Source organism: Poecile atricapillus, chromosome 2, assembly GCF_030490865.1.
Source record: "Poecile atricapillus isolate bPoeAtr1 chromosome 2, bPoeAtr1.hap1, whole genome shotgun sequence".
Taxonomy (NCBI): Eukaryota; Metazoa; Chordata; class Aves; order Passeriformes; family Paridae; genus Poecile; species Poecile atricapillus.
In genome coordinates this window covers 91699721-91721221 of record NC_081250.1, presented here as the reverse complement: position 1 = coordinate 91721221, position 21501 = coordinate 91699721, and the positions used below count along the sequence as shown (strand labels likewise).

General features: G+C 40.9%; 1 protein-coding gene across 4 annotated transcripts in view; it reads left to right on the top strand.

Annotated features, from left to right (window-relative positions):
• The window catches only part of ANKS6 (ankyrin repeat and sterile alpha motif domain containing 6), a 43309-nt gene extending 40263 nt beyond the window's left edge, over window positions 1-3046 (top strand). For all 4 annotated transcript variants that reach the window (XR_009276886.1, XR_009276887.1, XM_058831996.1 and 1 more), the window contains one exon: window positions 1222-3046. Coding sequence is in view for 2 of the 4 variants with exons in the window: in XM_058831996.1 (XP_058687979.1) it covers window positions 1222-1271 (50 nt within the window). In the remaining 2 variants the exon portion in view is untranslated. The remainder of the gene's footprint in view (window positions 1-1221) is intronic.
• Window positions 3047-21501: the final 18455 nt, after the last annotated feature.

The following is a 21501-nucleotide window of genomic DNA, read 5'->3' as shown; positions in this document are numbered from 1 at the left end:
AAAATGACACCAAAGGAGACAGAGTTGAATTTCAACACAAACTTGCCAAATCAGAAATGGAAAGCTGAAAAAAGGTCATGTGTATTCTTAAGAAAAAAAAAAAAATGGGGGAGAAAAGCAACTGAAATAATTTCCTCTGGAGGAGGACATAAAATCCTATATGCTAGTTATCATATATGTGTAAGGAAGTATTGCATGTTAAATCTTCTGATAAAAAATGGAAACACTTCCTGGAAGTTCCGTTGCCCATTTTTGACTTGCAACAGAATTTTCTATTTCCACAAAAGTGTCATGAAAAACGCAAGACAGCATCCAAGATTTATACTCAGAAAAACACAATCTTTTTCTGCTAGGACATTTCTTAAACTCATTATGAAAGAAAAACCATTAAGATTGGTTGGAGGTAAAGCTAACTACCAGTTAACTTAGTTTGCCTTCTAATGCCAAGTTTATTGAAATGTGTGAAAGAAAAAGATGAGCCTTGTCACTTGGTACAGGCATCCAGCTGCTCTCCCCCATCTAAACAACACTTCTGACAGGTAGGAAGAAAAGAAAAAATCCAAACATCTGATAGGCACAAAGGCACACAGGCAGGACATAGATATCAAAAGAATAAACAGAATATTCTCCAGAAAAAAAGTTTAAATGAAGAGTAGCTATGCCTATGATGAAAAAAGATTATGATGCCATTCAGTCTATTGTTAGTGGAAATACTGGTCTTCCAGTTTCTTTTTACATATTATGGCATGTTATATAGATAGATAGATACATATGTATCTGCAGATACAGAATTGTTTGTGTATTAACTTTTCATTTTTGGATTCAAAAATACCAAGTGGAAATCATCCAGAGGAGGGAGTTAGAGATTGAAGAGAGAGAAGTAAAAATAGGAGCAAAATCAATAAAAACTTGAATATCAAAATCATACAGGATTCAGGTAATTGATTACTGGAAAGGTGCACATTGAGAAAAGACGGATGCTCAAAACTTGGTGGCATTAGGTGACCTTTTCACATGAGTTTGACTTTTTATACCTTATCCTTACAGGACACAGCTTAACATGAGTAAAATGAATTACAGGATCAAAGTTAGATACTGGTATAACAAATGCATTGGGAAATGTAGGCCTGTTTCCAGTAGTTGTGGAGTTGTTCTCTTGTTTGCAGCTGTGAGTCTTGCTGATTGCAGTTTTTCAGACTTCTTTTTTTTTCCCTTTTACAGCTCCTGGCTGCTCTTTAAAACCACAGGATGTCATTTCTTCTAAAAGGTAGCTACTGGAACAAAAGTGTTTTGTTTTTTTTTTTATAGTGAAGTTTGGCATCTGACTAAGTAAATCCGTACAAATCCTTACCATTGAAAATTTGAAGTTAGTTCTGACTACACTGACATAGGATTTTCTGCAGTAAAATGCTTAAAATACAAAACCCACAGAAAGTCAGAGAAAACAATAAAAAGATTGTTTCTATAGTTCAACATAAGTGTTGAAATGTTCAAGGCATCAGTGGTCTGGGTTTAAGAAGAGCAAAATGAGAAGAGTAGGAAGAATGGATGAACATACAAGAAGATGGATGTTTCATTCCACTCTTGCCCATAGATGAAGAGCCCATGGGAGATCTACATGGGCATGGGCAAGAGCAACAAAAGCATGGAAGAAGCCAAGAAGGCCACCACAAATTGTGACATCTTCTACATGGGGAAGTACATAAGCTGAATATGCCTCTATTGATTGGATACAGATAAAGGAGTCCAGATTGAAAATGTAATGATTTCATGGGACGAAATCTAAAGAAGTAATGCTGCATTCTTCAGTAACCAAAAATATACTTTATCCAATATTATGAGGTTAGAACAGCAGTAAAAGTAAAAACAAAATACCTATTTGTAAAAACAGCACTTTATTTGAGGAAATGCATGATCTGTCACCAATATTTAAACAGAAAGAATGTTAAAATATTTTATATTGTTGATTTTTTTTTGAGAATAAAACTATTTACGTGATATTGGCTGTTTTTTTGTTAAATAGTAACACTAGCATATCCTTAAAAAAACATTTTTACAACTTGATTTTGTAGCAATTTTGTAATGAAAGTTACGGTAATTACAAGTAGAAATAATTTTCTGCTTAGTAAATACCATTTTTGTTAAGCAGTTAAAATGCAAATCATCAGGACTTAAAAGTCATCAGAAGCTTCCGACATTATATTTATCTTTCTGAAGACTCAAGTACTGCAGATAAAGGCAAGAAGATCTTGGAGCTCAAATTACTTGAGTGCTCTCAGTACATAACAAAATATTTTATGTTTCTCCATGCTCCTCGCTGTACTGACAGCTCATGGCTACTTTTTTTGCCTTTGGGAGGAGGTAAGTTTGAGACAGAGTCCTGTATTGTGTGTCTGTGTCAGGGCTGGCACGGGCAGCTCTTTAAACTCTGGTGTAGACAGCAGGGGTCTGGTCAGTACCATCACCGGGCCTCAAACCCCAGTATCTCACTGGGCTAGACCAGAAGTTTGATTCAGTTATCCAGACCTCCACTGGCATTTGCCAGGCCCTAAGGCATCCAGAGCACCTAGAAGGGATGCCAGACATGACACTACATGAGGGTTATGATCAGGTGGTTTGTTGCCGCCGCTTGAACAAAGAGACCATTCAGAGATGGAGACTGTAATTTATTGACTTGTCCTGATTTGTCATAGATTTTCAAAGGTGAAAAGCTTTTTTTTTTGTTTTTTTGTTACTGTTTGCTGTTCATTTTCTGTGTCCTTTTCAGTTTAAATGAAAACCTTTGTTAGTAAACTTTGCTTATGTCATAATGAAAAGTGATACCTTCTGGGTTTTGCGGAAGGAGGAAATCCTACAAAAACCAGTTCTTGTTATGATTCAGTCTAGTGTTACAGACTATTGACTAATCTGTAGTTATTAACCTAAGATTTTGCTGAGGAGTACTGTTATTTTACAAGAAGCTTTTATAAGTTTCTTTGAATTTAATTTTCTTTTTCTGCACTTGGAGCATTAATGAAGATGAGATTTTAAATAAAGATACTTTGTTATCTGGAAATGATTCAAGCAGTCATCTATAGTATATCTCATGCTTCAGCAAATGCCTTAGAAGCCAGGTACCTTCTCAAGGGAATAACTTTGGTTTCCAGAGTGAAGGGGAACATAAGAGTTCATGCAAAGAGATTTCTTTAATACCGAGATCAGCTTAATTTACAATTACTTGGCTTGTCTGACTCTGACACTAATAGCCTCAAACTTGCCACTTTATTTTATTTCAAAGCCCTCTTGGCAGTACAAGGGTACATTTAGTGGGAACAGGCTTTGTCCATTTAAACTGAAACTTCTTGTGCTATATTTAAAGCTCATTTGGAGCACTTAATTTCCAGTCTCTCAGAAGTTTGTATTATTGAAATAATCTGTTAATGCAATGTCCTCTTAAAGTGTCACAGCAAGGAATTGTTTCAAAGCAGTTTTTGCCACTTGTCATTCACAGCATTCCAGTGTGCACTAAAACTTAATGGAGTTAACACGCAGACATAAAAACAACAGCAAACAGATATTTGAAGTGTGATAGCCATATTCCCAGCACTGCAGCTATAGCACTTTAATTGGCCTCTTACTTCTCTGGAGTTTTTATTCCTAAGTATGTAGAACACCCTCAAAATAGGTCTGTCTGGTCTGAAGAGGAGTGGGATATCAGGACTGTTAGCAGAGGGATAGTGCTGTACTGGAGCAGGGTTCTTGAAGGTGATAAACAGGTTAGTGTATGTGTTGGAAAGCAGGCCCATTCAAGACACTTCCTTATAAATAACCTAAAAATATTCTGTGTTCATGTATATGCTTGATATGTGGCTGTGAGTTCCTGTTTTTAATAAGCCTATGTAATTTGTTACCCCACAGAACTGGTAGCCTTCAGTTGGCTAGTGCAGAGATTTCCTGTTTTTTTCTGAGTTGTGGAACAAAACCATTGCACAGACAGCAGCCAACAAAGTGCAATAGGTGTGGTCACAGAGGGCCTGATTTCAACTGTTCTCCACAGATTTCTCGATATATGTTTTTCCCAAGTCACTCTCTGCTGCCATTATTTCCTAAGAATGGGAAGAATGAATAGAAGGAAAACAAAGCTATTAGAAACTATAGATAGAAGCACAGCTACTAGATTGGGATTTCTGGTTTTCTTCCCAGGATATCTGCCTCTCTTCTAGGTTGTTTTTTGAATAGTCAGAATTAATATTGAATGTCCTGGGATTCACTTACTTCAGCAGCTCAGGACTCCAAAGCGCTTACTGTTTATCACAGACTTAGTTCAAAATCTGTTGCTCATATGCCTTTACTTAGAGCAAACAGAAAGTGTAATTCTCTGTGCTAGTAATTAAATGGTGTATGCAGAGATCCACTTTTCTAGCTGCTTGGGCTGCAGAATACAAAACAGAGCTCCAGTTTATAGATGCTTCTAAAACATTGTATTATAGCCTATCATGCATTTTAATTGCTTATTTGGTGTATGCATCAAGCACACACACAAACTGTAGTCCTTAGCAATGCCACAGATACATTTTACACAATCACAGAATGGCTGAGGCTGGAACGGGCCTTTGGAGTACATCTTGTCCAGTGCCCCCCTGCTGGAGCAGACCACTTAGATCTGGTTCTCTGGGACCTATCCACTGGTCTCCCCTCATCCAGTGAGATGCTCTTCATAGGAAGGTATCAGGTTCGTTAGACATGGTTTCCTCTGTTGACAGTTTGTGCTGGCTGCTCCCAAACACCATCTTAAAATAACTGGAAGTTATTTTCAGGGTTATTTTCTCCATCACATTCCCAAAAGTCAAGGTGAGACTGATAAGGTCCAGTTCCCTGAATCCTCTTTCTTGCTATTCATGAAGATAGGGATGAGCATGTTTTCTTACATTGTGGAGATACCTTGGCCAATCACCACAACCTTTTAAAGATAATTGAAGCAGGTTTGCAATGACACCAAACAGCTCCCTGGGTACTTGTGAACTGTGTCCCATCAGGTCCCATGGACTTGTCTGTATCGTACAACATCTCTTGGAATGCCATGGAGGGATATTTTGTCATCTGCATGTGCCCCTCAGACAATGGTTGTTACTCGTACTACACATCTGTTAGTCCTTTTGTGGTTTATAGACATCCTCTTAACAGTGAATTTCATAGTGGTTTGTCACCTCTATTCCAAGCATCCCATAATTTTCATTGCACAACAACAGCATTCATGGTTACCATTCTCTGTGCACACTGTGTTGCTTCTCAGGTTACACAGTGATACATAAACTTTGGGGTTTTCCTTCCTTGGACAAAGAGAGTGAACAGGTTGCAGCTAAAATTTGCCAACACTTTTTTGTGTTACCAGCATTCAAGGAAATCAAGCATGATGAAGTGGGCAATGGTCTTAAAATGCTGAGACTTTGTTAGGCTCTGAATATTCTGAGGAAAAGGACCTAGTATATACTTAGGACTGCAATACACCCTGTATTTCCTAGCCCAACATATAACTTCACTCTTCCCACTCATTGCGCAAGTACAATAAAGCTAATTAAAATAAGTGCACTGTTAGGAAACAGGCTGTTGGATTTAGAAAACAGATAGCAAATCCTGCAATAATAGAATGCTTCTCCTTAGTGTAGCCACAGGTGGTCTGCTGTGTTTTATCCAGATTACAGACTGTGAAGTCAGGCTGACTAGTCCTATGATGCAGCCAGCAGACATGGGTCCAACTCCCAGGGAAACCAATCACTCCAATTTCCATTTTCTCCACAGCAATAATTACTTGCAGCGAAGCTCCTCCTTATTTCCTCTGTGTGAGGAGAGGTGTACCTTCTCAAGTATGCTGAAATACAAACTTGGACAATCAATGATACTGACATCTAACATTAATAGTGTCAATTCTTTGCTTAATTTAGAGGACAGTGGTGTTCTCAGATTAGGCAGTGCCCCATGACAGCTCCTAAATATACTGGGTTTTGGGGTAGCACTGCTTAAACATAATAATGCTTTTCTACTTGTTTCAAGATGCTTGCTGAGAAGTTGTAATAAAATGTCCCTTTTTTCCTTTTGGTAAATAAGTACTGAACTAAAGAGCCAAATACTGGCCTGATTTGTGCCTTTGTAACTCTACCACATCCAAACCACAGTGGATCGAAGTGCAGGGAACTGCAAAAGAATCTGGGCTAAAATAATGTAGAAATGAAGTATCCCACCCACCATGTCTGGTTGCATAATTTCTGTCCAAGCACAGTGTGTGTGCAAGGAAACCATAGATATGTTCTTCGACAAGGCGCTGCAGAATGTGTTGTGTTGCTTTAGCTATCTTTGTAATCTTGTTGGTGGCTTACCTCCCTGTTGGCATTCATTATGCCACTGTTTAACACCTTGAAAGGCCTTGCCACTCTCTAATCTGATGAGTATTTATTTGATAAATATTACAAATGTTATTAATGGACTTGTTTTATAATGCGTTTTCTGCGGATCAAAGCAACACAACAGTTCATTTATAGAGATGAGGGGACAAAGAGGACAAAAGAAAACTAAAAAAAAACCTCAAAAACACTAGAAAACCCTGACTTGATTTGATATATCAACAAAATGAAGCAAATTGTTTAGCCCTATTATGTGGAAATTAGCAATAGCCTTCTCATATGTTAGCTGTTGTATACATGTGAACATTTTAAATTAATTTGGGAGAACTGTTCATAAGCATAGCAGGAGAAATGCCTCATTTCTCTCCTGGAGACAGCATGCAGTGTTAGAAGCATTGCACAGCCATTTCACAAGCAGAGCATGCCAAACAACTAGCAAATACAGAAGACAGAGCTGATGATAGGATGGAAATCTGTACTATCCTGTTTCCACCTTCTCTGTCTGGCTCCCCACATTACATTGGATTCCTTGTAGTTTACTTAATACACATAAAGAAAATCTAGATTCTTTGTTTTGTACCTTTAAGATGTCTGGCAAAGACACACCAGTGATTTCCTAGGTGAAACAAGGACGATTCAGGAAGGGAAGAAGAGGAGAAAGACACTGTCTGATATTTTTTACAATTTAAAATTAAAAATTTCACAGAAAGCTTTAAAACATGGATGAGAGCTGTATGGCTTATATTTTATGTTAAAATGTAGTATTTTTAAAATCAAAACAAAACCACACAGATCTAGAAATTTCCCATAAAAACATAAAAGAAATGTTTACTTTCCATTTGCAACAACAATATTTTTTCCAGCTTCACTGTCCCTGTTTGTGTACCTGCTTTTTTCAGTCTGTCATCCTAGGTTTTTTAACACTCCCCAATGAGCTCATGTTCCCTGTAAGTGCTTATTATCAGAGCCAAGTGCATGTTGCAATCCAGATCTTTCACCACTGTGTTTCTTTTTTGTTATACATGTTAGACATGTATATTTATAATGCAATTAAACCTCAAGCTGAGGTCACTGGATGGAAGAAGTATTTATTTGTCTCAAAAGTTTGAATGGAAGACTGTGTTCTTGGTATTAGTTATCATGTGATGAATTTGGGGATGAGTGTGTGACCAGAAAGGGAGTACATCCTGAGTTCTGCTCCTGCTTGACAACAGACACTTTGTGTGATGTTGAGTAAATCACTTTTCTGCCAGTTTCCCTTCACCAATAGACAGCTGGTAATGTTCCATCCTTAGCTGCAGCCACCAACACTGTCAACAGAAAGCTCCAAGAACAATTAACATAAATTAAGAGCAGTAGCAAATTGCTCTTTGACATTATTGATATTTTCTAGGTGTTGAAATGAGAGTAAAAACACTACAGAAACATTCACAATTGTGTTGCTGCCCAGATAGGAACACTACCATCCCCAGGCTTTGGATCATGCTCCTTCCCAGGATTCATGGTGAAAGCTGCAGGAGTCAGCATGAGGTTGCCAACTGCTTGACCAACCTGATTGCCTTCTCTGACAAAATGTCTGAATTTGTGGATGCAAGGGCAGCACCTTGACTTTTGCAAAGCTTTTAGCATCCTGTCTCACAGCATTCTTATATCCAAGGTGAGATATCACAGTTTGGATGAGTGGATAATTAGATAAAAAATTGGATGGTCAAGGTTATACTGAGGTACTATTACTACTAGATAATAGTAGTAATAGTACCTCAGTGGTTATCCAGCAGAAACTTTATAAAATCCAGCACGGACAAATGTCAAATCCCTTACTTGAGAAGGAAGAACCCTGAGCAACAATAGGCAGAGTGGTGGGAAGCAGCTCTGTGGAAAAGGATTTGGGGGCCTTGGAGGACATAAGGCACAGAAGGCCATCAGAATCATCTATTTTAGCAGTCACAGAATGAGAGGGGACAATCCCTCTCCAATCACCATTTGCTAGGCCCCGCTTCATCCACTCTGGGGATCCGCAGTGCAGGAAAGCCATGGATAAACTAGAATGAGTCCAGCAAGGGCATTAAAATACTTGAACACTGGAGCTCTTACCCTGTTAGGAGAGGCTGGGGGAATCGGGTTTATTCAGCATGGGGGAGGGAGGGCTACATGGGGCCCTCTGATAGCTATGCAGCTAGTGAAGACAGCAGCCTCCTGCTTCCTTTAAGGAGGTTGTCAAGAAGATGGAGTCAGGCTCTTCGTGCTGCGGGTAGGAGGACGGGAGTCAAGTCACAGTGTTGAAAGAAGACTGCCTATCAGTGATGTGCCTATCAAAGACAGCCAAGCAGTGCAGCAAGTTGTCCATAGGGCTGTGCATCTCTCAGTTTGGCAGGATTTTGAGACCTGAAGGGACGAAGCCCTGGACAGACAGCTCGTACCTCCCAACTGACCCTGCCTTGAGCAGGAGCCGGGCCAGAGCACTGCGCCACCTGAGCTCAGCTGCTGCACCCTGCACCCTCCAGCATCCCACCGGCACCGGAGGGATGCCCTGAGCACTCCAGGATGCGAACTGCTACGCGAGGACCGGCTGACACCGGCGGACCGGGCGCCAGGGATCGAGTTTAGCTCTCTCCCGTTCACTGTTTAAAAGTTGGAGCCTCCGCTGATTTCTCGATACCCTTATCTCGGGCTTCTCAGCCTCCACGGCAACGCCTTGAATTATTCATTGCTATCGACAGTCCCAGAAATCACCGTGCCCTCAGGCGAGGCGCGCTGCAGCACCCTGATAATGATGATCACGGAGGAGCGGAGCAGAGATTGCCGGGGCCGCCCCTCAGCGCCGGGCCCGGCCCGGCCGCGCGTCAGGGGCGCCGTGGCGGCGGCCGCCCGCCAGGGGGCGCTGCCGGCTCGGCGTTGGTCGCTCCGGCGGCGCTCCGGGAATGAAGGCGGCGGCCCCGGGCTGGACGGGAGCTGCAGCGGCGGGGCTCGACGGTGGCTTGCTCTCGGCGTCGCCCTTTCCTCAGCGAGCTGCTGTGGGCATAATGGACTCTCCGCTCTGACTCGCGTTGCCTCGTCCCCGCGTTTCCCAGCAGGGGCAAAGGCCTCTTCCCGAGCGCCGCGGGCGGTCTGAGCGCTCTGGGTCTCCGAGATAGCAGAGGGAGTGGTGCGACCTCCGGCCCAGAGCTGTGCCCCAAGGACCGGGACGGGAGCTGGGAACGGGCCACCGTGGCCGACCCGGCAGCGACAACGTGCCTTGGGTGGGGAGAGATGCTCCTGAAGCGACTGCAAGGCCTTGGTTTTGCTGTGCCCTGAGCAGAGCCTCCAGGTTTACTGGGAGAGGGCGGCTGAGGGGCCCACCTGCACTGGCACAACTGAAAACGCCCTCGGATCGATTTCTGCCCCACCTAACACAACCCTACATTGCTCAGTGTAGGGTTATGCTCTGGCAGCTCACCGGGATACTGGGTGAAATCCCCGAACAGACACAGGGATTCAAGCTCTCTCCTGTTTATGTATAGAAAAGGAGAGCCCACAAAATAATACCAGTGGGTGAATGCCAAATCAAGTTTTAAGTATTATCTAAAATTGCCCTAGTGCATTCATTCATTATGCTGTGTATTTGCTGTAGAAGTAAGGTATAGAAAGACGAGGAAAGGGAGCTGTGACAGGAGCAGCATATTCGCAGGTACGCTTCAGAACACACCAGTGTTGTTCTCTATTGCAGTCAGCATTCCTACTGCAGTGGGAAGAAGTATAACTGTTCTGAGCCCTCCACTCTGAGTATCTGTTAGTTTAAACCATTTGAATCAAAAATATTTATGGTAGTGAAAAATCTCTGATCTGCTTAAATTCTTCCAAATTTAGGTTTGGCGTTCAGGCATCATTATTCCCTGTCAAATGGTTTTGTGAAGTCACCCAAAATAATGAGATGTCACTTGCCGAGATACATTAATAATTAGAAGGATTTATTGTAGTAGGCATCATGGGAAAGTGTAACTTTCCCATTAGATGTCCTTAATTAGAAAAGAATGTGTCAGATTTCAGATCAACGTAGGGGAACTACAACTATCCATTAAAGAGAGAAGGACAAATAACTCAAGTGACAGCTCTTGCAGAAGTACAAAGATTTAAATACTTTATAAATTAAGGGGATTGAAGGTGCTCATTTTCATCTTTAAAGCTCTGCGACCTGTCTTCAGCATCAGAAGGGTACAGTCTCCAAACTGAATTAAACAACGTAAAGAGCAAGTGCTCTATATAATTCTGACAATTGAATATTTGTGTAATCAACGGTTATGCCTTTTCCTGTCTTTCAGCAATGGCTCCTTAAGGTGGGCCAAACTGCTCTGGAAAGTACTTGATTGTGTTAATATGAAAATTTAATAGTGACAGTGGCATCTCTTGAACCACAGGAGCTGTAGCTAATACACTTGTTCAGTTGGTGGCAAGATGTGGGATAGAGAAGTGGTCTGAGTGGCTTTAAGATAAAAATTTGAGAGAGTTGTTAGATAATTCTTACATGTGGGAGGCATTACTGTAAATCCAAGCAGAATGAGGTGCCTAGCTACTTAGCCATGTGCAAGGAGTTAATTTAAGTACCTATCTTTTGCGTCTTCCTTTGGGTCTAGGTAATTCTTCACAGATCCAGGCCAAGGGTTTTACTGGGTGTTATACAGAAGCTAGAAACTAAGTCTAAGTGTAAGCATCTTACAGTGCTTACATTTACTTAGTCATGAGTGGAACCAGTTTATACTCATATTTCTGCTCAGTGCTTGGTTAGGCATGTATTTTATTTATGCAGTCTTAAAATCATGTCATGAATGACATCAAAGCAAGAGTAATTTAAGAAAGGGGAACATGTGTCTACAGTTTGTTTCAACTTGCAAAGAGATGATATTCTGAGATGGGGAGCCTTGAAATTTTGCACCATAAGCAAACTACTCAATCTGGGAAGTTGGGTCTATTAATCTTATGTCAGTTACACCCGAAAGTTACTACAAGCTGATTTCTGTGGCCTACAGCTTCTACTTCAGCTTTTTCTGCAGCCTCTGTGAAATCAGTAACACTGGACCAGTGCCCAACTGACAGGTGGCCACATTACCAAGTTATCAGCTTGTTTCCTGCTCTTGATAAGTGTTTCATTAGGGCTGGTTTTGGGAGGAAAGGTGAATTTGTTTCTTACAGGGAAAGGAAATCCTTTAACACAGAGGCTGAACCTCACAAATAGGGCCTTGTTAAATGAGCCTTTAAGTTTTACCATTTTGTTTTTGTTCTTTCATGAGCTTTTATCTGAAGAATAGTTACAATCATTAGGTTTGGATTTAGAAAAGGATATATCTAGTTTACCTGGAGGAGATAGGTGCTCAAAACATATGTAGTTCTTTGGGATTGAAAATACGTGTGTTTAAAGCAAGGTTCAGGTAGAACGTTAAAGACATGACTTGAATACTCTTTTGAAGAGTATTCAACCTTTATCACATATTAAATGCTAAGAGTGCTAAGGAACACAGGATGTGTTCCGAAGGGATACATAAAAAGCACCTTTCTTAAATTATTAGCAACCAGCATTTGTGTTTTTAATGAGCTGAAATGAGAAATCTTGTAAACTAATTTGAACAAACTGCAGTGTCTTACTCAGAGCAAGGTGTCTCAAACATCAATCAACTCTTGAAAGTTTGTTTGTGAGATACTTCTCTAAGAATCTTTCATCCTAAAACTGGCAGTAGATCTTGAGAAGATTCACGTGTGAATGCCCAAGAGGATAATGTGTACTGAGGAAGGTGGTATAAATATTCCACTTTTGAAGGCAGGACTAAACAAAACTCATCTGCTCATTAAAGGGTACTGAAACCTGACTATTTTACATACTGTCTTGTAAATGAGAGTCCCTGAAACACACCTGTAGTTTCAAACCTTCTCTGAAAAACCTCTGGGGATAAGCAAGGTTTGGTATGACAAAGAAAACATTTTATTCAGCTTTAGGAGCTGGAAAGTCTGCCTTAGGAGAGTGTTGCATAGGATGCCTATACATCACACCCTCAGTAGAGTTGCCTATTCTTGTAGTAGTAGTAGTATTTTTAGTTTTAAATTAAAATCTGCCTGAAGCCACAGTTGAGTCCTCAGCACACTGCTCTCTGACTAAGGATCCAAATTTAAATTGAAATATTCCTTAAAAAGGCTCTTTAAAGGTTAGCTGTCCACTTGGACTCAGTGAAGCACTTTTGACTTGAGGAAGTGCTGCAAGTGCTTGCACTTTAAAATGTTGGACAAGCTATGCCAGAGAAAGAGACAAAGAAAGAGGTTGAAGCCAGATCACTTCCCATTTATTTCTCTGGCAAACAAGGGTCTTCATGTATCTGAATACAAAAATATTAGGGCTTTTGCATCTCAAGAAGTTCTGTCACATGAATTCAGGTTGGTGAATCAACATAGCTGTTCACTTTCCATGTGTTAAAATACATGCCTGACTTAATTATGCTGACTTAATTTTGCCAGTAAAAGCAATGTATTGAGCAATTATACAATGATGAAGTTGCCCAAACTAAATGGACAATTGGAAATTTGGTTGTGTAGATATCTTAAGGTAATCAAATATACAGACAGATATTTCAGGAGATGAAAAATTTACCTTGTACCCCTTGATGTAAAACCAGGTATGCAAAGTAAACCATGCCTATTTTTGGTGGTATACCCTGTACAACAATCATGAATGATTATATATATCATTACTTAGGGGAAGCAACGTATGCTCATAGTCAAAATAAGTGCTTAGACACCGAACATCTTTTTGTTTACTGGGCTTTCGGGACTGTGTTTAATATGAACAGCTGCAGTGTATAGAGCTCTGCCTGGGGAATGGACTGTGAGCCAGCTGAGTGCTTTTGGGTATCAGTTTCTGAGTACTGTGTGATGTTGTAGTAAGTATAAACTACAGGTGTCATAAGCAGGAAGACAAAATGGAAAAGGTCTTCTGTAGACAAGAAGACACCTCATGTTGCAGACTGTGGTTCTCCTGGGGAAACTTCACCCACCTGATAATATCTTCCAAAGGAACAACACAGATGGACATACGCAATCCTGGAGGTTCCCAAACAGTATTTCCTGATGCAAATGATAGAGGATTGAGTGGGGACAGGTGTTCTGCTGGACCTCGTAATTAGAAATGGGGAAGGGTGAGGATATGAAGGTTAAAATCAGTCTTGGCTGCCATGAGATAGTGGAGTTCAGAATCCTGAGAAGAGTAAGCAGGGAAAAAAGCAAGATCATGACCCTGGACATCAGGAGAGCAGACTTTGGCCTTGCAGGGAGGCTGTTCATGCAGATTCCTGTGGATTAAGGCCCTGAAAGGGGCCCCAGAAAGCTCTTTCGCAGTCAAGGATCTTGACCTTGCTTCCTCCAAGGTCAAGAACAGTCTGGTGCAACAAGCAGGAAGTCAGGCAAAAGTACCAGGAGAGACACTGTCTGAACATGCAGAAATTATATAGGAAAGCCAAAATCCATCTAAAATTGAATTTACTGGAGGATGTTAAAGGTAGCAAGAAGACTTCTTACAGTACAAAATTAGCAAAAGAAGACTAGAGAAAATACATGCCTGCTGCTGAATGGGGTCAAGGGCCCTGGTGACACATGGTGTGGGAGAGGCTGAGATACTGAATGCCTTTACCTCAGTCTTTTCCAGAAAGACCTCCCTTCATAAATCTGAGGGCTGAGAGACCAAGGGGGAAGGTTGGAGCAAGGAAGTCTTAACCTTGATGGAAGAGGTTCAAGTTAGAAAATAATCCAACTGCACATATGTAAGTCCATGGGCTCTGGTAGGATGCACCAATCAGAGCTGAGGGAACTGGCGTCATCCAAAGGCCACTCTTGATGATCTTTGAATGACACAGTCATCAGAAGTGTCTGAGGGCTGGAGGAAAGCAAGTGTCATTTTGTCCCCAGAAAGAGCAATAAGGAGGAGGACCCCAGGACCTACTGGCCGGTTAGAGCCTCACCTCAGTTCCTTTGCATGTGATGGAGCATCTAATCCTGGAAACAATTTCCAGACATATAAAGGACAAGTCATCACCCCAGGGAGTCATGCTTGACCACTTGTTAACCTTCTATAATGAAATGACTGTTGTGGTAGATGAGGTAGTGGATATTGTCTGCCTCGATTTCTGTAAGGCTTTTGACACTGGCTCCCACAAGATTGTCATGCAGGAGGTGATGAAGTATAGGTTGGCTGAACAGAAAGTGAGCTGGGATGAAAACTGGAGAGAGTCCAGCAAAAGACCACTAAGGGAATTTTGCCAGAACATTAAAATATTTGAAAGGAAGGTGCAAACAAGACAGAACCAGGTAGCTGGGGAGTCTCCATCCTTGCAGATACTCAACAGTCATGGTACTGGACAGCTAGTTTTAGGCAGCCTTCATTGAGTAGAGGGGTTGGACTAGATGACCTCCAGAGGTCCCTTCCAACCTCACCCAAGCTGTGACTCAGTGAATTTACCATGCTTTTATTTTGGGGATGAAGACAGAGAAAATAAATAAATAAATAAATCTAATCTATATTTGCAACTCAGTGACTGAATCACAAAGTATAAAATGAAAGTAAGGAAAAGAGCTGCAGAAGGTCAAGACACTGCAACAAGTAGGGTTGTACTCTGACAACTAACAAGTAGTTTCATTCCTCACTTTGGACTCACTTCAAATAAAATGGCTGAACGGTATCCACAATGATGGGGAATTAAACAGCCACATGAAAGATGCATTCATTTCTCTGTTATGGAAGGAGAATATATACAATGTGTAAGAGAGGCCAGAGAGGAGAGACAGTACTTACTGGGAGGCCTTGGTGTTGCTTCAGGAGTTCTTACCTGTTCTGAAGAGATGGCAGAGCCACTGCTGATATTTTTCTGCTTACAGGTGACAGAGCCACCCTTACTGCTTACTGACCAGGAGCTCCACATCAGGGTTCTGGAGCAATCTGCAGGTAGGGCAGGAATCCATCATGTTCACTTCTTCCATTTAATATACTGCTAGATACTGCTTGCCAAAGTATTTTACTCCATTTTTTCAGTGAGGAAGAGATCCAGGGAGGATCTCTTGTTGCCAGAGGAAGATTTGTGTAGCTGTATTGATATAGGAGAACTTGAATGAATTTGCAGTCATCCGCAAAGAAGGCCTCAGACCTTAGACTAGGTGAAGTGGTTAAGTGCAGATGGAGATCAGTCTGAATCCTGTGAAAAGTGAGTTTAAACATCTGCTTTAATCCTGTAGAGCAGGGAATGTAGAAATGGACTTCCCAAAACATTGTGGAACAAAAGAGGGGCACATGAAAAGGATTTTCCAAGGAGCCTGTCTTCCTTTCCATTGATTTGTCAATTCAATAGCTCCTTGCTCCTCGATGCACTGGCCAAAAATAGTCTCTATTTGGAGGTGGGGGAAGTTGATAGAAACAGTTAACATGTGCCCAAGCTCTTTTTATCTGCCTGACTGTAAACATCCGTGGATATTAGCACAGTTTGTGTATATTTTTCCAATTACCATGGAAGTGAGCGTTGCTGCAGTGTAAGCATTTTCATCCATTTGTCTTTTGAGTAAACCCAACAAAAATAACCAATACCAGAACACTGAAAGCATTGCAAAATCACTAAGTGTTGCAGCTCATACAGATGTCCACTTTGACCTATTGTAATGCCGTAAGTAAAATTCTCAGTATTTTTGCAGGCTTCATTTACTTAGTTTCTTTATCTTCTTAATCAAATGATACCTCAGATGTGTTTTTTTCTTTTTTTTTTCACATGTGCAATATGAATATGATTGGAAGGGCTGCAGCTTTCTATCCAGTAAGTGTGACTTTATACATAGAACAGCTCAAATATAATTACAAGTATGGACAGAGTCACCAAAGCATTTTCTATTCCATGTGACCGACAGGGCTGAATCGGCTATCACTGCGCTTGATGAGTGGAGCTTCTGCTTTGCATCCCACATTTTTTCAAAGCATAATGCAGTTTCTATTTCCCTGTTGTTATGATTGTATGAGACAATCCCTAGCTTTAGAAAAGGCAGCAGCAAGTCAGGGCATTAAAATTAAAGGGGAAAAAAATCTACACAAACCACTTAAGCACACTCATTATTATGGCCCTTGCTACCTCAGGCCACTGGAGAACTTATAATTTAGTCAGCATTATGCAGTTTGAAGTGTTTTATGTTCTGCATGGGAGCAGGCTGCAATTCAAATATCAGTGGCCATGAAAAATATGCACATACGTTTAGTATGAAAATCTCCAAGGGCATAACAGAAGAGACGGGCACATGTAGCTGCAGTGTGATGGAGAATTTCTGTGAATTAATCATTTGGACATAGTTTATCACCATTTTATATTTTGCCAGAGATGCTTCCTCATCATTTGTTGGGAAAACTTATTATACATGCACATCTTAGAAAGATAATAAGGCCAAAGCCTTTGATGCTTAAAGGCAACAGCCTTTGTTAGATTCTGTTATGACACAGACAACTTCTCCACTGACAGAGCCATTCAGATAACAAGAGTAATTGCTTATTTTATCGAGTTTAGGGAATTGTGCTCCATTCTCCCTTCTTGCCTACTACATTAGCTATTATGACCCATCTTCTACTATAATTTAGGGGGAGTGGAGTACGTGCATTTTTAAAGCTTTTCTTGAAAGAATAGAGTGCTGTATTTACATACTTCCTTCATTATTCCACAGGGCCAAGACTTTAATATATTCCTTCCAAAGAAGCAGAGTGGCATATGCGTGCATGTGTGCATCTCTTTCTGTGTCTAGGTGTTTGTGTGCAGTTTAGTGTCTGAGTGGGTAGGGGAATGAGAAGGGCTTATTTAGTTGTATCTTTATACCTTCTTCTGACTGGAGACAATACCATTGTAATTTGTATTAGCAAAACTACAAACAGAGCAATAGCTTCTGACACTTTAAAAGAACTTTATTGACATCTCCAAACATGTGAGGAATTTTAAAGTAGAACTTTTCCATCTGTAAGTCCTGGTTTGATCAAAAGCCTGATAGTAGCTCCAGATGTAGCAAATGAGGCTCCAGAACAGATTCCAGCTCCTTTTGGGTAAAAAGGGAAAAAAAAGGCTTAAGTTTGATTCAGCCTAATCCTGACAAAACTGTCAAAAAATAGCATTGTAAGGAGAGAATTAAAAAAAAAAAAAAGAAGAAAGCTTTCAAAATTTATGTGCCATCCAAAGATTTTAAAAGGTTCAACACAATATTTAAGGTTTAATATCATAAAATGCTGCTGTGCTTTACAGTTTTATTACTTAGAAAACCCAGTTCTCTCCAGTATGAGCATGTCCTGGTTCTGGACAAGATGGGGTTAATTTTGCAGTAGCCAGGAGGTGCCATGGCTAGGACCCAGAGGTCATTCTGTACCTCATTTTGGGGGACAAGGGGAAAGGACTCCCCTTCTGGAAGGAAGGGCTCTTGCCATCAGGGTGGTGTAGCTGGAATTGTGGGCTCCACAGTGAGCATTTTAGCATGAATCACTCTTTTGCACACTTTTGTTATTAATATTGTTGCTGTTACTTTTATTTTTTCATTTTTTCCAGTAAATTGTTTTTAGCACATTATTCTCTACCTTTTGTGCCTCCAGCTCCCCTCTCAAGTGCACCACAGGGGAGGAGCAGTGGTATTGGTTTTGGTGGGAGTACTAAATTGGAGAATACCATTCCTAAACCACAACAGACCACTATAGCAAAGCCATGAAATGGTCAGGATCTGACTTCTGAAAAAACAAAACCCAATACCGAGGTTAACAGAAGGACAATTTTCAAATGGAAGTTGGGAATTAATTGGAAACCAAAGTGAGTTATACCTCTTCCACTGTATATAAATAGAATAATTTTCCAGAAGTGTAACCAAATATGAAGGCCAGTTCTGAGCAAATTCTAGCAGCAGTTTCATAAAGGAGGAGTTTGTGATTTTTCCTCCCAACAGGACAGGTGCACTTTCACACTCCAGACACACTTATTAAGAGGCTGTTACATGTAATTAAGAACTTTGTGTTCCCTAACTCTTTTTTTTCCCCTGATTCATGTGAATCCCCTGGTAAAGTGTCTGAACTGACTCATCTAGCATCCCTGCTATCAGCTGGGTAGATTGGATGCCAGCTTTATGTCCCTGATGCTTGTTCTGCTTTTGTCTCCATGGAAAGGTCTGGTTAATACATCCACCTTTGTGTTTGTCATATTTAAATGTGCAGCCAGCTTCTCTGTTTTGCAAGGACGTTTTCTTCATCTTTTGAAGTCACTCCATGAGACTGGTAACAAATGATAGCTTGCCAGCTACAGAGTGGGTATTAACAATGAATTTTTCATAGCAGACATTCATGCGATTGTCTTGTGGCTGACTGAGAGGACACAAGTGTGTTCTGCATCTCAGTGGAGCAGCTGGCAAGATAAGGAGAGTGTCTGGATTAATGTGCTCTGCTCTGATTAGCTCCATAAAGAGGCAGTTGGTGTATGCAGAAGGCTATGCTAGATTAATGAAAGTACACCTTCTTCAGGACAGTCTCTCTGTATAGCACTGGTTCCTATAGATGGACCAACTCATTTGGGACAACTTATTTGTGACTAAACTATCTCCATTGTGCTTCTTGCCTTGTCATTTTCAACTGTGAGGTTGAGAGTGACATAACATTTTCACAGGTTTTATATTCTTGGCAAAATTAAGGAGATCTGCTCACTATATATTCAAGCAGTTTCATGAAACTGAAAGAGGGTAGAAATTTGACAATTCCTTTCACAAATACTCCATCCCTATTTTTTTTTATGGGGAAGTCACTTTGTTTCCTGCAATGACACCTGCTCCTCTCTATAGCTCCATGATCATTTTGGCTGCAGGGCTGTTGGATCAGGAATATGGTGGGATTCACAGGTAGGTTTGTGGTGTCTCCAGAGGGCTGTCCTACTGTTACCCTCAAGTCAGTTGTATGTACAGATGGTGACCCTGCAAATGGACTTCAGTTGCCCAGCAGCTCAGCACCCAGATACATAATGCTGGGCATGTGCAGTGACTCTGACAAGCAGGATGTGCCAGTCTTGCCAAGTGTGCAGGCTCTGTGTGTGAAGCAAATCTGACACTCTCTGGATTCACTGAGCTTTCACCATGTGCCCAGAGTGTCTCCCCTGCACCTGACTAGTAAATCCAGGTTGCCATGAATGCACACAGTAGTCATTTATGATGGAGTTTTGAGCATTTGGCAACTAGTTCAAGCTACTGCCTCTGCTCTGTAGTCCAGGAGAAATGTCCAAATCCCTTGTTTCCTGCAGGACCAATGGAAACTGCTCCAAGCTGAACAAGGCATTGTATCTGGGGTAGATCAGGCACATGACATCTGCATGGCATGGTTAACAGATCATCACACAGGAAGAGTGACTGAGAGCCGCTCTTCAAGAAAGCTGGACATAGCTGTTGATAACAGAATCTCATGTATTGAGATCAGACTGTGTTTGGTCCAGTTTCTTCTTGACAAAACTCTGGAATACCTTCTCTCTGTGGTACATTCTGTATGAAATTGCTGTCTCCCACACTTCATCTCCAAGGTAGTCCAGTCATTCAAGTCCTACATAGAAACAGCACGGGTGCTTTTTAGGTTTACAAAGAGTTAGTTGGGACTCCTGTATCAGGAAATACTTTTACAGCAAAGCTACTTCAGGATCTGTTGTTGAATGTCTGAAGTTGGTAATGCTTTATTGCAGCTACTCTTGAGTTGCCTGAAGTTATCTGGAGCACATGCTTCACTGTTCAAGCTTTCCTCTTTCCCACTTCCAAATCGAGTTTGCCTCCCCGTCTCCTTTCATGTTGCTTTCAATACATACTGCTTCCTGTTTGTGTTTATGGCTAGTAGTGAGAATAAATGAGCAGCAGTAAATTAATTGATTCAAGTAGCAAGCAGTGTGTGACTTGCCAGACCCAGCCTTTCCCAGGCTTCCCAGGACAAGGTCAGGGAGAACTGGGCAGAACTTTTGATGGATAATCCAGGAGCGTATTTCCTTTTGCAACACTGAGCTGTGTTTCAGGGCACTTGGTCTTTGTCTTACTTTGATGTAGATTTTTCTTTTTAAAAGCAACAACCAGCGAGTGTATTTTGAACAGGAGTCTCAGAGAGTTTTATTCACTTTTCTGTATTGTCTTATCCTTTCCACTTTATGTCACTGTAACTTCTTTGTCAGGAATGTGTTCTCACTCTTTCAGGCTGGTTATCTGGTCTTTGCTGCCGAGCTTCTGGCTGTTAATTTGCTCTCTGCTGGATCAGGCTGGGTTCTAAACATTTTTTTATGCTTTAGAGTTAGTCTGGCATTGTATGTTGCTGTTCCTATTTCTCTCAAAATTAATTAACCGCTACTTTACATATCCTCTGAGAAATGGAAAATCCACATCACTCTGTAAGCTGAGCATAACGACTGTAATCTGAGAGAGCACAAGGCCTAATAGAACAGAGAACCTGTGGCCTAACTCTATTGCTTAATCGAGGTTATATATATATATATATATAAATAACAGAAACTGCAAAGGTAGCAGAAATTGGAGGTAGGGACACGCAAGATCAAAATGGCTCTGGAAGAAGTTATTTTAGTCACATAAGATTTTTTTTTTATTTATTGCTTGGGACAAAGTAAGAGTGCAAGCTAAAGTTGCAGCAGCAAATAACCCCAGAGCATGGCAAGTTATACTTAGCTAGCATTAAGGTAATGTCATGTAGAAGCAGAATATTTGTGGTTAGCTAAAGTGACAAAAATACAGCTGCACTGATATTAATCCTATATTAATCTTGTAAAGAGATGGGATTTTAAGAAGTAATGGTCTTTGGAAGGGATCTACCTGCTTGCTCTGCAGCAGAGCAAGAGGCATCTTTTTAGGCATTAACTGAACTTGTTATTCTGATTTTATTATTGATAACCCAACCAAGCTTTATTACTCGCTTATCTGTGAATTTTGTAAGTTTATTTAAAATCCTTTTAAGAGCCCTTAAATTATACTGATTGTAACAAGTTCCAGTTTGAGAGATTTAGTGATGTTTTCGTAACTGGTCAGTAATTCAGGATGTGTTTTTAAAGGTGCAGCCACTGGCTAAATACTTTTCATTTACAAGGGGAACATCTGAATGGAT